The sequence below is a fragment of the Sebastes umbrosus genome, chromosome 16 (assembly GCF_015220745.1).
Source record: "Sebastes umbrosus isolate fSebUmb1 chromosome 16, fSebUmb1.pri, whole genome shotgun sequence".
Taxonomy (NCBI): Eukaryota; Metazoa; Chordata; class Actinopteri; order Perciformes; family Sebastidae; genus Sebastes; species Sebastes umbrosus.
The window spans coordinates 9,592,186-9,606,843 of record NC_051284.1 but is presented as its reverse complement, the minus strand read 5'-3'; the positions used below and the strand labels follow the sequence as shown (position 1 = coordinate 9,606,843).

General features: G+C 35.4%; 2 protein-coding genes across 2 annotated transcripts in view; both read right to left on the bottom strand.

Annotated features, from left to right (window-relative positions):
• Window positions 1-3,743: 3,743 nt before the first annotated feature.
• LOC119474428 lies at window positions 3,744-8,782 on the bottom strand. Its single transcript, XM_037746461.1, has 7 exons — window positions 8,562-8,782; window positions 8,315-8,366; window positions 7,732-7,910; window positions 7,379-7,534; window positions 6,969-7,061; window positions 5,993-6,200; window positions 3,744-3,793 (listed from the first exon to the last, which is right to left on the bottom strand). Exons 2-7 carry the CDS (start codon window positions 8,349-8,351, stop codon window positions 3,744-3,746), a joined length of 723 nt encoding a protein of 240 aa, XP_037602389.1. The 5' UTR covers window positions 8,352-8,366; window positions 8,562-8,782.
• Window positions 8,783-12,789: 4,007 nt separating this feature from the next.
• tpo (thyroid peroxidase) overlaps window positions 12,790-14,658 on the bottom strand; it is a 29,345-nt gene continuing 27,476 nt past the window's right edge. The window contains exon 13 of the mRNA XM_037796344.1: window positions 12,790-13,078. Within this exon, the coding sequence (XP_037652272.1) occupies window positions 13,065-13,078 (14 nt within the window). The 3' untranslated portion in view covers window positions 12,790-13,064. The remainder of the gene's footprint in view (window positions 13,079-14,658) is intronic.

Sequence of the window (14,658 nt, the reverse complement as noted above, 5' to 3'; positions counted from 1 at the left end):
TTCCGTCCCAAACACATTTTTCAAACAGAGAGGAGTTGCAATTTACATGTCATTTTTGTGATTGCTTGCAAGGTGGCCTTCTCTCATTTTTGCATGTGCATTAAAAAGTTGGAGGGGACATTGATATAAAATCTGCCAGGCAGCCTTAAAACAAGTGTATATTTTGCATAAATGCACCCTCATACTATTTCTTTATTCTTCCACAATAGAATAATGCATCCACAAGCATTTTTACCAGACACTGTTAAAATTCCATTTATCAGAGATGATCTAAAAAGGTAAAATTATATTTCCAGCATGTTTAACTCTTGTCAGCATGTTTATCATTTAACAACATACATAAAATATTTACATATTTCTGCAACGATTCATTATTTTACCTACATTGACAACAATTAAGTTAATTTAATAACAGTTAGACTTCAGCATTCATCTGCATGCATCAGTAAAATGGATTAAAATTCACTTACAATTCTTGGAAAGAACTGCAGCTGAAGTTCTGACTGCTGAGCTTGATCAGGAAGTTTTCGTCGACATAGGGCAAAAGAGGAGCCATCTTTATAGTGAACCACAGTCTGACGAATCTTGGGTCACTCTGATTACCCAGGCTTAGACTTTCCAGGTCTCCAAATGTATCCAGGATATTGAATACAGACTCATTGTTGCCCTGTTATAAAACAAAGTTGCAACCATTGATAGGAGCTGTACAGTATTTGGGATGGGCATGGGTTAATGTTGGCATGTGAACACAAGAGGGTGTAATTTACCACCATTGCTTGGTGGTGACTTAAGTTACACACATCATTGGCTGCATTGGGCTTTTTGAAATTACTACTAATGTGAATTCTGAAAGACTCACTATGTTCCTGGCATTTCGAAGATTTACTGCATGGTACGTTTCCTGGAAACCATCGCTTGCATTGCTTTAAGAACAAAATAAAATGGTGAAACAAAAATGAACATTACATTGAACATTATGGAAATTATTATTGAAATGATATTCCTGATGAAAATTGGTGAGTGAATGTGTTAGGTTAAATGTTAAATAATAGTTTTATTATTAATTTGCATACTGACCTGTTTTCAGATGTCACCGAACCTGGCACTACAAATATTAAAATATAAATGATTACATAGAATTTGAACAGTATCATTACACTATAAGGACATAATTAATTTCAAAATTAAAGATTAAGTTGAAGAAAGACAGGTTTCTCCTTACCTGAAGTAGTATTTGACTGAAATACAAAAGTAAAGCATATTCATTCAGTATTTTGTACAGATGTGAAACTGAGTATAACATTTATAGTGCTACAATCAAAGCAAATTGACTTACGATTGCAGAGACCAGCGTTGATATACAGACTGAGGGAATGAAAAAAAAAAAACATTTGTAATTTAAATATTTATCATGTGTACTGGCAAAAAAGTGATCAAAATGTTGATATAGTGCAAAATAAAAGAGGGGGACACTTACCAACCCCGACAGCTGACAGTAGCAGAACTTGCGCTGACGTTCTGGGGCCACCCATCGTGAGAACGCTGTTTTGCTCACCTTTTAATTTTGTACACCTTAAGTGATCTTCAATTTATTTAACTGGCATTTTAGAAGAAGAAGAATACAAGGAAAAAGGAAAATAATAATAGTCAGAAGCAGGTGCATCCCTTGGCATTTTATATAAATATATATATATATATACATATATATATATATATTTATATATTTATTATCTTTCATTCAAGTTTCTTTGAACAAACAATTTTACCAATGCTTAAACAATAAAAAGACAGTAAGATTCAACATAGAATGATGTACAACAAATTAAGCTCACCTCTCTCCTATCGCCTTTGTCTCTCTGTCAGAGAAAAGTGAGGATCGCAGGTGTATAGTACATAGGGTGGAGCAAAGAAATCATAGCTGAACTTCATGTATGTATGAAGCATGCACATGACGTGCAGAATGTGATGTTCAGAATGTTAATGAGGAAAATTCCAGTGTGAACACCTGCCACTCCATTTTATACTTGGATAAACACAAAGCCTACCACATTAGCAATGTGGGCCACTGTTTTGGGCCTTGCACCACACACTTGTCTTATTGTGTTACTGTGTTAGCTTCACAGTCAACTGTCCAACCTTTTGCATTGCTATATAAACCAGCTCTGAAAATAATGGATCAAAAACGAATGAAATGGCACCACTGTATAATTCTGAAAAAGGATAAGCTGCTCAGTTTTGATAGTTTTATCAAGTTTTCTTTTATCAAATTGATTTTTAAATGTGTGAACAATCTCGCCCCAGCTGGACTTTATCCATATGTCACAAAAATTAATACTAATAGAATTGCCACCAGGGGATCAACACATGGTAACTGCAGAGTTGCACAGTGCAAAACAACCTTCAGTCAGTCATCTTTTTAAGTAAAAGGAGCACATTTCTGGAACACCCTACCAACGGAAATAAAAATACAACCTTACCTGAAAACGTTTAATGAAAAGGTGAAACACTGGCTGAAACTAAACCAAACCTGTGATCACTGATTATTGATTGGGAACTTACATATGTAAATTGATTGTAATGTTTGATGTTGTATTATGTAATTTTATGTAATTTTATGTATGATGTGCTATTCTGTATTTTTTAAATATATTTTCTTTTTCCTAAAAGCCTAACCAGGGACATGGTCTGCAAATTAGCTATGGCTAGAAGTCCTATATACGTTGCATCGGTTGCACTTTAATTAAGTGTAACAATGCCTATGTATTGTCCCTTTCAAATAAACTGATAAATAAATAAAATAAAAATCTTTTAGACCTTTTCCCTCTGACAGACCAAGTACCTCAGCTCATTCGTTCAAATACTACATTTTTTTATTGGTGCAGCTGTCTACGTTGGCTTGCACTTCACAAATGGTTTACATGAACAACTGCCACTATTTCTTAGGTTTCCAGTCTAGTGTCTTTCAACCTACACATATTTGTGCACACATTGTGTCTTGGGCTATATTACTGTTAAAATGCTTCTGAGTGCACAGTGGCTGGCTAATAAATGTAGACACTAAACGAACACTGCAGTTCTGTTACTGTTTTGCTGCGGACTTGCTGCTTAAGGTTCAGTCACACCTTAATCATGCCACTGTGTTAAAAGGATCCCACACACATGACATAATTCTCTAGTTAAAAAAACAACCTCTTAACTGAAAGGTAATGAATTGAATTGACAGGCCCTTACCCTGCCCTGTTCTCACTGGGCTTCAACTTTTTCTTTAGTGATTCATTCATTCAGCTAATTGTGTATTCTTGCCTACAGAGCAGCTCTGAAGAAAGAAATCTGCCACAAGGCCATGTTGCTCATGTGACACTGCTGGCACAACCAGAATGATGAGTTTTGGTGTCTTGCTGCATGTTTATAACTCTTAACTAACTTAGTTTAAATACTAGCAATATCAATCATCACATTTCTGATTTGTGATTGAGAGATGGGTCAGAACAGAAGAAATATATTTCCACTTTATTTAAGCTATATTATTGTTTTTTAAGAAAAAAGACATTCCCTGTCTATATGTTGGAAGACACTAACACAAGTTTTAGTCACATTATTTGGCCCTGTGCCACTGCATGTGGAGGTTATGCCATGACACTAGTTCATGAAAAACAAAACATGTAAGATTCAGAGTTTCAGCTGAGTACATGAAGAGAATGTCAACCAGCCAGTCAACACTGAATACACCGTTTGATAATCCCCTATGGCACCACCTGCTTGATGGTGTATCTGACACACCCCGAGACAAAAACTGCAGTCAGACCAGAATGTTCCTGACATTAATGAGGAACAAAAGAAACAGGGTGTCCCACTCATAGAAACTAGAAGTGCACTCGGAGAGCACAGACCTCTGCCAAGGCAGGTTTCATGTAGGTCGCACCTCATCGAACCCCTAACTGCTTGAAGCGCCGGCCTATGAGGCACCTCCCTCGCTCTGACATCTCTCCGTAATGCATGTGTATATGGCCTGTTGGAAAGCATGCCTTCTTCTTCTTCTTCTTAACATTTGTCTGTAACTCTGGAGGTACATCAAGTAAAACAATGCTTGTTTAGAGGTCTACAAATGGGCAAAGTGAATTAGCAACGTTGATTATGTGTGATTTAAGTTTCGCTGGATGCTTTTGTATTTTATTCCACCAAGTAAAACTCATCGCCATTAGAAACAATTGTAATTGATGTTAGTGTAAGCCGAACACAGCTGCTATTCTTTGGGAAGCCTAAACAGAGCAACTGTTTGATACTGAAAGATACACTGAAAAAAATGGTACTTTGGATTGACTTAAAAAAATTAAGTTAATTTGTTACATCTAATTTTATTAGTTTTTCTCAAATTGTATTTATGATTTGGTTGAAACCGTAATTATGATTTAATATAAATCAAAATATTTGTTTGGCCAAAGTCAAAAACTTACATTCACACAAAGTAAAAAGATTATTTATTATGAAGACCATAAACTATTTTTTTTACTTTGTTACAACTTAATTTTTCATTTTGGATAAAACTAATATTTACTATTACATCCAAGTAGAGTTTTACTTTGGAATAAACTAATTAAAATGCTCTAATTTGTTACATCTAGTTTTATTAAGTTTTCTCAAGTCAAATTTCTGATTCAGTACAAACAAACTAAAATTTTAATTTACCTTAATCAATATATTTTCTTTAGTTGCGAGCCAAAATGATACTTTATCTGTGTCAATATAATAGCATTTTTTGCTTTTTTACAACTTACATTTTCACATAAACAAAAGCTAGTAGAAGTTTCACATAAGATCAAATTAAAAAAACATTTTGTTACAGACAATGTTTAGTTTAGTTTACTATTAATAAAGACAGGAATATTCTCTTCAAATACCTAAATGTTTATTGTGATGTCTTTTTAAAATATGCATCACCTTTTCTGTTATGTACTAAAAAAAAGAAAAAAAAAAAACCCAAAAAAAGGAAACCCACAATGAATTGTGCAGCCAATAAAGCTAGCAAGTATACTCAACACTTGAGGAAAAATACATAGTAACTATAAAATCAAATAAATCATGATCTTTTCAATGTTTTTTAAACCTTATGCAACCTTTCTGTAACCTTAACCACAGATATCTTAACATGTGAAACGGGTTTGTACATCTCTCCTTAGAACCTGAGATATGTAATGTAATAGCCATTAAGAAATGTAAAAATAGATTCTAACAGTGTTAAAACTTGACTATCCTTTGATAAAATGACCAGAATGTATGAATGTCACATTATTTTGAACCATTACAAATGTGAGATCAAGAGACCCAAAAAAACAACCAAGGAAAAGTGCAGTTCAATTGCTGGGGGTGCAATCTATGAACAAAGCTTGCTCTTTTGTGCATAAGTCAGTTTAAGAACATTACCATTACTAGTACTGAATTGCTGGTCATTGTGAATTTAGCATTATTCACATTTCAGTGTTAATAACAGTGCCACAATATTTATACCACAGAAATAATTCTGTTAACAGGGAAAATCTGAAATTAAGGCCATCTATCTTTCAACTCTTCCACTCCTGATTCCTTTCCCATAATGTCCTGTCTTTGCAGTGAAAAAGTCTTGTCCATTTTGTCCTTTATCACTGCACAGTTGTTTCGCTTCTTCACATCACTTAAAAGTGACAGTCTCTGTTAGGTATGTCGTTGGCCTTTCCACTTTTTTTTTGCTGGCAATGCATCCTCTGGAGCCAGTTTTGAATTAAAGTCTGTTTCTCTCTCTTATTTACAATTAACAATGAAACTCTTCCATCATCTTGGAATGTATTTGAATACAAGCTATAAAACAGAACAAAAAACATGCTGTATCCAAATGTCTTTCTTGATTGATCCAGTATTTAGAGCTTGACACTCAGACTGCACACTTTGCGTGTCATTTTCTTTGGCTCTATCTCCATGAATATTTTCTGTAGTGCATCAAAAGTGTATTTGAGCTCACCTGGATAGCTCAAGTTTAGAGCATAGATGAAGCCAAATAACATGGCACATGCATATGCGACCGATGGCAACTCATTAAGGACTTCCACACCTTCAAGAACAATCCCAATGTCATGTGGTGGCTGGAGAGGATCCTCCTCCTCCCTGATGACAAACACTGCCATTGTACACCTCTCAAGCTCGGTTTCAGCTTCATCCTTCTGCACAACCTGATAAAAAACAAGACATTTATGAGAAAACGATTCTGATGAAACCACTGACTGATGTACCAATACAAGAAAATATCTATACAAACAATTCTCTCAATCAAATCTCAATAAAAAACTTAAATTGGGGTTCTAGTGATGCGAAAATGTTAATGACTTGCAAAGTCCAGCAGATTAATGGCAGCTCCTCCAAATATTTTCCTCATAGGAAACATTTGACTTTATCGCAAGTAAAGCATTGGTACACGTATTAATAAAAGCTATATCCAAAAAGTTATAACATCTTAAATAGTACAATACAGTAGCATACATACTACTATAAGATTCACTATAATGTTAAAAGATACAACTGTCTTGTGTCTTCATATTTTCATTAATTTCAGAATCTTCAGACACTTTCCACAATCCAATATTTGGATATAATATCCATTTTATGTCCAGGCTTTTCGCTACTCCATCTGCACTTCTGCTGCTGCTCTGAAGTGACAAATATTTCACACTGCAATTAAAATATCTTAATAGGTTCCAGCCAAATATAGCCACACTATATAGTGTTTTACAAAATATAAAATATAAACCAGCACAGAGACTTAAGTCATTGTGTTAGACATATTCAATTTTTAAAAAATTGTGATAATTAATGACCACTGGGGGGGCAGAGAACTCCACAATAATTATACGCAGTCAAATGTACAGTACATGCATGTAAAGTTTGAATATTCAATGTTTTATCTTGTGTATAGCTTAAGTGATTCATGCAAAACTACTTACCAGATACTCCTTGATAAGTTTGTCCACGTCTTCCCCAAGGTACAGAATAAGGCACTTCAGCAGACACTCTCTTTTTTGATTCACCTCGAGGCTCTAGGTGAGAGCACAAACACACGCACATAATGCAAAACTATACTGTCCAATTTTTCAACTTGAAGATGCAACCTGAAGATTCAAACACTGCACAATGCAAAAATGGGAGTTACAGTAATTGTGATTTACAAATGCTTTGAGCAAACCAGTTAAAAGGCCTGTCAAACTGAGAAGACAAACGTAGTACATCTTCCAACGTGTAATCTAACTCCACAATCAAATGTGTTGACAAGATGAGCACTATTGCGTCTATTTACAATGTTACTATTTATGTGATATAAGGCAAATGTTTATGTATTGTATGTACCAGTACATACTTGATCAAGAACTTTCAGTATGTTCCGGGTCTTCTCCCTGACAACTCCTCCCTTGTTTCTGATGATGTCAATCAGCTTGCTGTGGTGCTTGTCCAAGGAAGCCAGGAATCGCGGTTGAAGTGGAACAGTTGTGATCCTCATGAATTCAGCATTGACCTTTAAAAAACAAAATAGCACATGCAAATGTTCTTGCATTACATGTTACATTACAGCTGTGTGGTGCATGAGATTTTATTTTTGATATCAAGGGCCAAAACATGCATTTTAAATTGGTTCGGCTCCATTTCTTAGCAGGTTTCTTATGATAGGGGATAATATTATTTATTTTACAGGCCACCACTGAAGTTACTTACCTCATCCATTGTGAACAATGCAGGCCATCTCTCTTTCATCTCTTCCACTCCTGATTCCTTTCCCACAACGTCCTGTCTTCGTAGTGAAAAAGTCTTGTCCATTTTGTCCTTTATCACTGCACGAATAATTCGCAACTTGGCTGGCCTTTTCACGGCCATGGCAGCCCATCCAAAAGGATCTAGTAAAAGCAAGAATAAAAACAGTAGTGTTAGTTGGAGTGAAAAATCGGCCATTAACTTACATCTGATTCATATTCACAAATTCATTGATTCACAATTCTGGTGAAAAGAAGTTGTTTTTGATTTGTGTTTATAATTCTTAAAATATAATAATAAATTAAACATGTAAAAATACTGATATGAAGTGAACCTGCCAATAAATGTTCATACTGTCATGTAATTTCCACTGCATTACTAATTCAACTGAAATTATTGAAATTGCATTTATATACTACATTAGTAAGTTGGCCTATACATCTGTGGTAACTTATTCTCTAAAGTGCTGTATTTCTATTTTGGGTTTGTCATTCCTATTTAAACATACATGAAATTGATGTTCACTGTTGTTCATTTTGGGACTTACCAAATTCAGCAATGTGGCTAAACTGTGACCTTTTCATGAAACAACAGCAAACCTGTAAACACAAAGCAAAAGGTGAGATTTCACATTTAGTTTTTTGTTGGGATAGTCAACATTGTCCATAATTGTCACAACAGACTCTAATTTAATAATTAGGCCTTAGACATACTGGTGGTATTACAGTATACTGCATTAACATTGACAAATGAGAGAATGTGATATGAATTCTTCCTCTTTAATCGATACTCACCGTCTAGTACTCAATCCATTCTCATCATTTTTGATTATGCTTAAAAAGAGTAAAAGTAATATTCATATGAGTTCACAATATTTATATTACAACATGTTGTTTCAAGAGCAAAAAGAGCAAAGTCACCATATAAACTAACATATTCCTCTTAGCAAAACGGTAACTCTGGATTAAAAAATGTGTAGGGCACAGAAAATTGTCAATCACCTGTCGTACTATCAATCCCTCCCTGTGTTGCTTATCTAAGCAGATTCACTGCTTCTCCCAGCAGCAACAGACAGTGAAGGTGATCTATTGACAGTATATGAACATCATACCAGCAAGATTACTACAATTTCCATGTCTAGACATCTGTAGAATATGTCACTGACCATCAATATTTTACACTTCCTATCTAGATTTCAAAATAAAAGCCCTCTAGCGTTTTTAGTGCACAGAATCATTCATTCATTAACACAATGCTTTTATTCTGAAATACTCTAAATAAAGCAGTTGTCTGCTTGCAGGTTTCCATCAAGTTAATATAGTACAGGCTTTTAATTTTGTAAACACTGTAGTAGTCATAGCAGAAACCCTACATATGCTATAAATATAATAGACTGGGTTAATAGGTTATAAGAACATCAGGTGATGGGCAGTATTTTTCAGATGCGCTCTCTCTCTCTCTCTCTCTCTCTCTCTCTCTCTCTCTCTCTCAACAAACACCACCTAACTTTATTGTTCTTTCTTTTAGAGGTGTTATTTAATTTTTTTAAAGATATTTAATAATAATTTTCGTTTTCTAAAGGTTAACAAATAACGAAACTGTTTATTTTGCTTTGTTTTATAATAATAATAAAAAAAACACTTTACTTATATTTATCATTCTGAAATACTTCAGGTGTTTTTCTCCATCAAGGCGCAGTTCAGCAACAAGGTGGTGAAAAGCTCCAAGTTGCCTGAGATGTCGGAACATCAGCATTTATAATGTAAATTGCTGTCCCGCCCCAGATGTAAATTAAGTCGTTTTCGATAAAAGCCTCAACCTGGAATGCTGTAGAACAGGAACCCGAAACCCCCTGGAAATGTTGTTTAAAACTGTGCCAGTCACAGTGAAGAGGGATTGCTGTAGGCTCTCTCTTACTACTAATGTATTTATTTATTTTTTTGTATTAATATATAGCCCACAGAAATCCCTCTTCACTGTCAATGAAGAGGGATTTATATATATATATATATATATATATATATATATATATATATATAGCCCATAGAAATCCCTCCTCACTGTCAGTGAAGAGGGATTTATATATATATAAATCCCTCTTCACTGACAGAAAAGAGGGATTTATATGGGCTATATATTAATATTTATGTATGAATTTATTTGCTTGTTTTTAATAATATTTACAAATTACCACACAGTTCTTACCCTTTTTTGTCTTAAATAAATATAAATCACATTTATTATGAAGTTAAATGGCCATTAAAAGGCAAACTCTATGTAGAAAGAAAGGGCTGTCAGCAACAGCAAAAACACAGCTGACAGGTAGCTCCTAGAGGCTCCCGAGACGTGGGTAACTCGCGTCTAGTGTGAACACCCTAGGTGGGCATGACGGGGCCACGACGTGACGCTGCCGTCAGGCGAGCCTGAAGCGCGCTGTGTGGCCGGGGCGTAAGCGGCTAGCGTGTAAAATAGGCAAGCCTTCTATTCTATAAAATAGACGCGCGTCTGACGTGCGTCTGACGCACGTCTGACGTGCGTCTCATGGGGGCAGTGTGTCCACTCTAACCCGTTAACATGGACGCCGAAATAAAAAACAACACGCAACGTTGCCGTCACGCGAGCATGAAGCGCGCTGTGTGCTCCAGGCTTAACACAGCCATGCCTCTCCCGAGCACTTTTCTCATGTGAACTCCGGACAATGTCCGAAGAAAATGACTTTAGCTAACAACATTAGCATTAGCATTAGCGCCAGTATTGACTTAGCACGTGTGAAACGTTGGTAAAGAAAGGTTTCTCTCTACATGAGACATTAAAGCAGATAACCTGGTTCAGCTAGTGTTAGCTAACACCCGCGCAAAATACAAGAGACAGTGTAAAATAGTTGTCCATCCTGCCACTAACCATAAATGTACACGGAAAACACATGTGCCCCTAAAAACAACACGATAGAATTCTTACCTTGTTTAAAAGAGTTTTCTTGAACAGCAGTCGGTCCTCTCTGTTGAAGCGAGGTAATGGCGGACAGCAAACTTCACGAAGGAGCGAGCTGATGTGACGTCATGTGGTCACGTGACATGAAAATCTCTGGTTTGAAGTGAAAATACTATTTGAGTTAAATTATTGCTTTACTTTACTCCAGGGGGAGTATTATTTGCTTTAAAGCAAAGTGAAAAAAACTGGTTTAAACCAGAAAGCATGATTTTCAATCAGACCAATATAGAAATGCACTTTAAATGAATGACACAGTCGTTGCACTTTTTTCAGTGTACATAGGCAGAGTATTACTTTAAAGGACTCCTGTTTTATTGAATTATTGAAACCTAAAATGTCATGATTTTTTTTTTTTTTTTCAACATTCATGTATCCTAATTACATAATGAGTGCACCATCATTACCAGTGGTGGAATTATTTACTCAAGTTCTTGTAATAACCTGAGTAATTCTGTTTTATGCTACTTTATACTTTTACTCCAATACATTTCTGAAGACAATATTGTACTTTTAATTCATTACATTAAATCTCACAGCTACTGTATAGTTACCAGTTACTTCAACACTTTCTTTCCAAAATTTTAATACAAAACATATCTTACAAAATATGAAGCATTGTTATAGATGAAAATTTGCTCGAGGTCAACCATTTCTAACATTAAAACCTACATGGTAATGCGTCAACAGTAATAATCCAATACCGTAGTATGTATAATAATATAAACTGGGGTATTTTTTGTATTATTCTTCTTTATACTTAAAGTTCATTTTGCTGATAATACTTCTGTTCTTTTACTCAAGTAAAAATTTGAATGCAGGACTTTTACCCTACTTTTAATTAAGTACTTCTTCCACCAATTTATATAATAAATGAATGATTAATTGAATGCCTCAAAAAGCATTTTAGCTATAAATAGGTGTACAGGTATTCTAAATTGGAGAAAAATGGCTTTATCTATTTAGAAAAAGATGCTATAGGCGTATAACCTGACCTGCCAAATGGTTTGGCTCTGCAAAATTTTTACGTCACCACTCACAATTAAATCATGACATTTCCATTATAATTTTTCATCATTATTCCACAATGTTCATCTGCATGAAGTCAAGCAGTAACAAATGTATTCACTGAGTACATTTCTGACCTTAACAATTTGACGTATTCGTGCATTGTGCATAGATGCAAACTGATCAAAACCACTGACCCAAATTGTTTGGAAAAGTAATAAATGGTTGTGCCTTTTACATACAGTATTCTGCCCCGATGTATTGATTTGTTTTAAAATTAACACTGGAGTCACATCAATTTATAGTGATGTTCTGATGATGCAGGATGACAATTTCCCAAACTGTCCAATCAATGAATTGCCTTTCAGTCCATATGACATCATGTTTACTCCACTTGGTAAAAGTTAGAGTGAACAGGAACCAGACTAGAACTAAAAAGCAACAATGCAAACAAACCAAACTAAAGACGTGAAAGCACGCTAAGATGGCCCTTATACTACTTTATAGGGACTAAAAGTAAAGTATTTGTCTGGTGCATGCAGAAACACAAATGGTATTTTGACTCGAATGGTTTGCAGATACTGGTAATCTTAGTTTGCACAGCTCTTGATGTTGCTGGTACCGGTTTAAGGAGGGGATTTCTTATAATGTCATCTAATTAGACAGTCTCCTGACTAGTCTAGAGAAAAAGCAAGATAAAGATACAGAAAGTATGCCAATTAGAGAGTGAGCAAACGAGAAACAAAACTTTAAATCTTTTACTGATCTAATTTGCAGGAATGTGTTTTTGTTAGTGACTTATTTCTCAGTTTAATTCCCAGGGCTCCTCGATGTTCTAGTGTAATTTGAATAAGCATCCATCACATGTACTGCCCAACAACATACACACTGTTTTTGTTAACTGGCTCTCAGGTTACACTGCAAGGCAGAGAGGAAGTCAATCATGTTCTCAACAACTTTCTACTTTGTGCATATTCAGTAACAGGTGGCACATATGACTCATTCGTTTAGTGTATATATCTTTATTGAACAAAATTCAACTTGCTGCAATTATTGATAATATAAAGGTCTACCAAATGTCAAAGAGGTTACAGATCATCACCAGTTAAATAAAATCATCATCTTCATTAAAATAAATTTGATTTAAAATTTAAAAAATTAAAGTCTCATTACATTTTTCAAAAAACATTACCATTAATCAAGAAAATCATAAATTGTAGAGAAAAAAAGAGCAAGAATAGCAATGTTTCCCTGAGCTTGGTTTTAAAACTATGAAGCATTTCTGGATCCGCTGGAACAACCTAGTGATGATTCCCTGTGAAAACAAAAACAGCATAGCAGTCAACCATGCCATACCACAGACATGTCTCATACCTCTCCCTCACAAAGACTGGCAGGTCCTTTTGTAATGGCAACACCCAACTTACTTCAGTAAAGTGGAAAATACATGATGTTGTCCTGTCTCTTAACACATCTTGACATACTGGATTCTGAAGTTCTAGTGATATACACACACAATATAGAGGGATATAATACTGTATAAAAAGAGATTATTTTTCTACTGTCCCACTGCCATGTCAAAGAAACATATTAGGCCACAGTCCCCCTATCGGACAACATTTTGTCCCTGGGTCTCACCAGCCCGTTCTCATTCCCAGGGCGACAAATAGCGAGGCGTTAAATACCGTCACACAAAGCACCCATTGGCAAGGTGGGTGGGTCCAACAAACACAAGGCTTTCATCCAAAAGGCCGCTGTTTGTGTCCTGTGCGTCACGTTAAAATCAGCTGTTCGTGCATGTCCTGTGTTCCCAACGTTCATTTTCACTGTGCAATTGTAGTACTTTTAAGCCCAACCATGTAGTTTTTTCCTAAAGTTATATCTATAGTGTTTTTGTTGCCTATTATTGTTATTCAATTGATTGAGAGATCGATTGTCTATTATACAGGGATGAGAGAGTACCAAACAGGAACAAAGAATCTCACTGCCATGTCAATGTGTATGTGATCAATAACCTAAACTTGAACTAAACCTAAGCAAGTGTTTTTGTTTAATTCAACATTAAGGACGTTTACTGCGACCGAAAAGTGACGCCAAGGCAGTAAAGCCTGGAGCACACAGCGCGCTTCATGCTCGAGTGACGGCAACGTCGCGTGTTGTTTTTTATTTCGGCATCCATGTTAACAGGTTAGAGTGGACACACTGCCCGCATGAGACGCACGTCAGACATGCGTCAGACGCACGTCAGACGCGCGTCTATTTTATAGAATAGAAGGCTCGCCTATTTTACACGCTAGCCGCTTACCTCTCGGCTGCGTCTCCCAGCAGCAACAGACAGTGAAGGTGATCTATTGACAGTATATGAACATCATACCAGCAAGATTACTACAGTTTCCATGTCTAGACATCTGTAGAATATGTCACTGACCATCAATATTTTACACTTCCTATCTAGATTTCAAAATAAAAGGCCTCTAGCGTTTTTAGTGCACAGAATCATTCATTCATTAACACAATGCTTTTATTCTGAAATACTCTAAATAAAGCAGTTGTCTGCTTGCAGGTTTCCATCAAGTTAATATAGTACAGGCTTTTAATTTTGTAAACACTGTAGTAGTCATAGCAGAAACCCTACATATGCTATAAATATAATAGACTGGGTTAATAGGTTATAAGAACATCAGGTGATGGGCAGTATTTTTCCGATGCGCTCTCTCTCTCTCTCTCTCTCTCTCTCTCTCAACAAACACCACCTAACTTTATTGTTCTTTCTTTTAGAGGTGTTATTTAATTTTTTTAAAGATATTTAATAATAATTTTCGTTTTCTAAAGGTTAACAAATAACGAAACTGTTTATTTTGCTTTGTTTTATAATAATAAAAAAAAAACACTTTA

Coding starts and splice junctions, on each gene's coding strand:
- LOC119474428 (XM_037746461.1), bottom strand. CDS start 8,351: ATGAAAAGGTCACAGTTTAGCCACATTGCTGAATTTG. Junction 7,062..7,378: donor TACTGAAAGTTCTTGATCAA/GTATGTACTGGT, acceptor GCTCTCACCTAG/AGCCTCGAGGTGAATCAAAA. Junction 3,794..5,992: donor TCTAAACTTGAGCTATCCAG/GTGAGCTCAAAT, acceptor GTCTGACTGCAG/TTTTTGTCTCGGGGTGTGTC.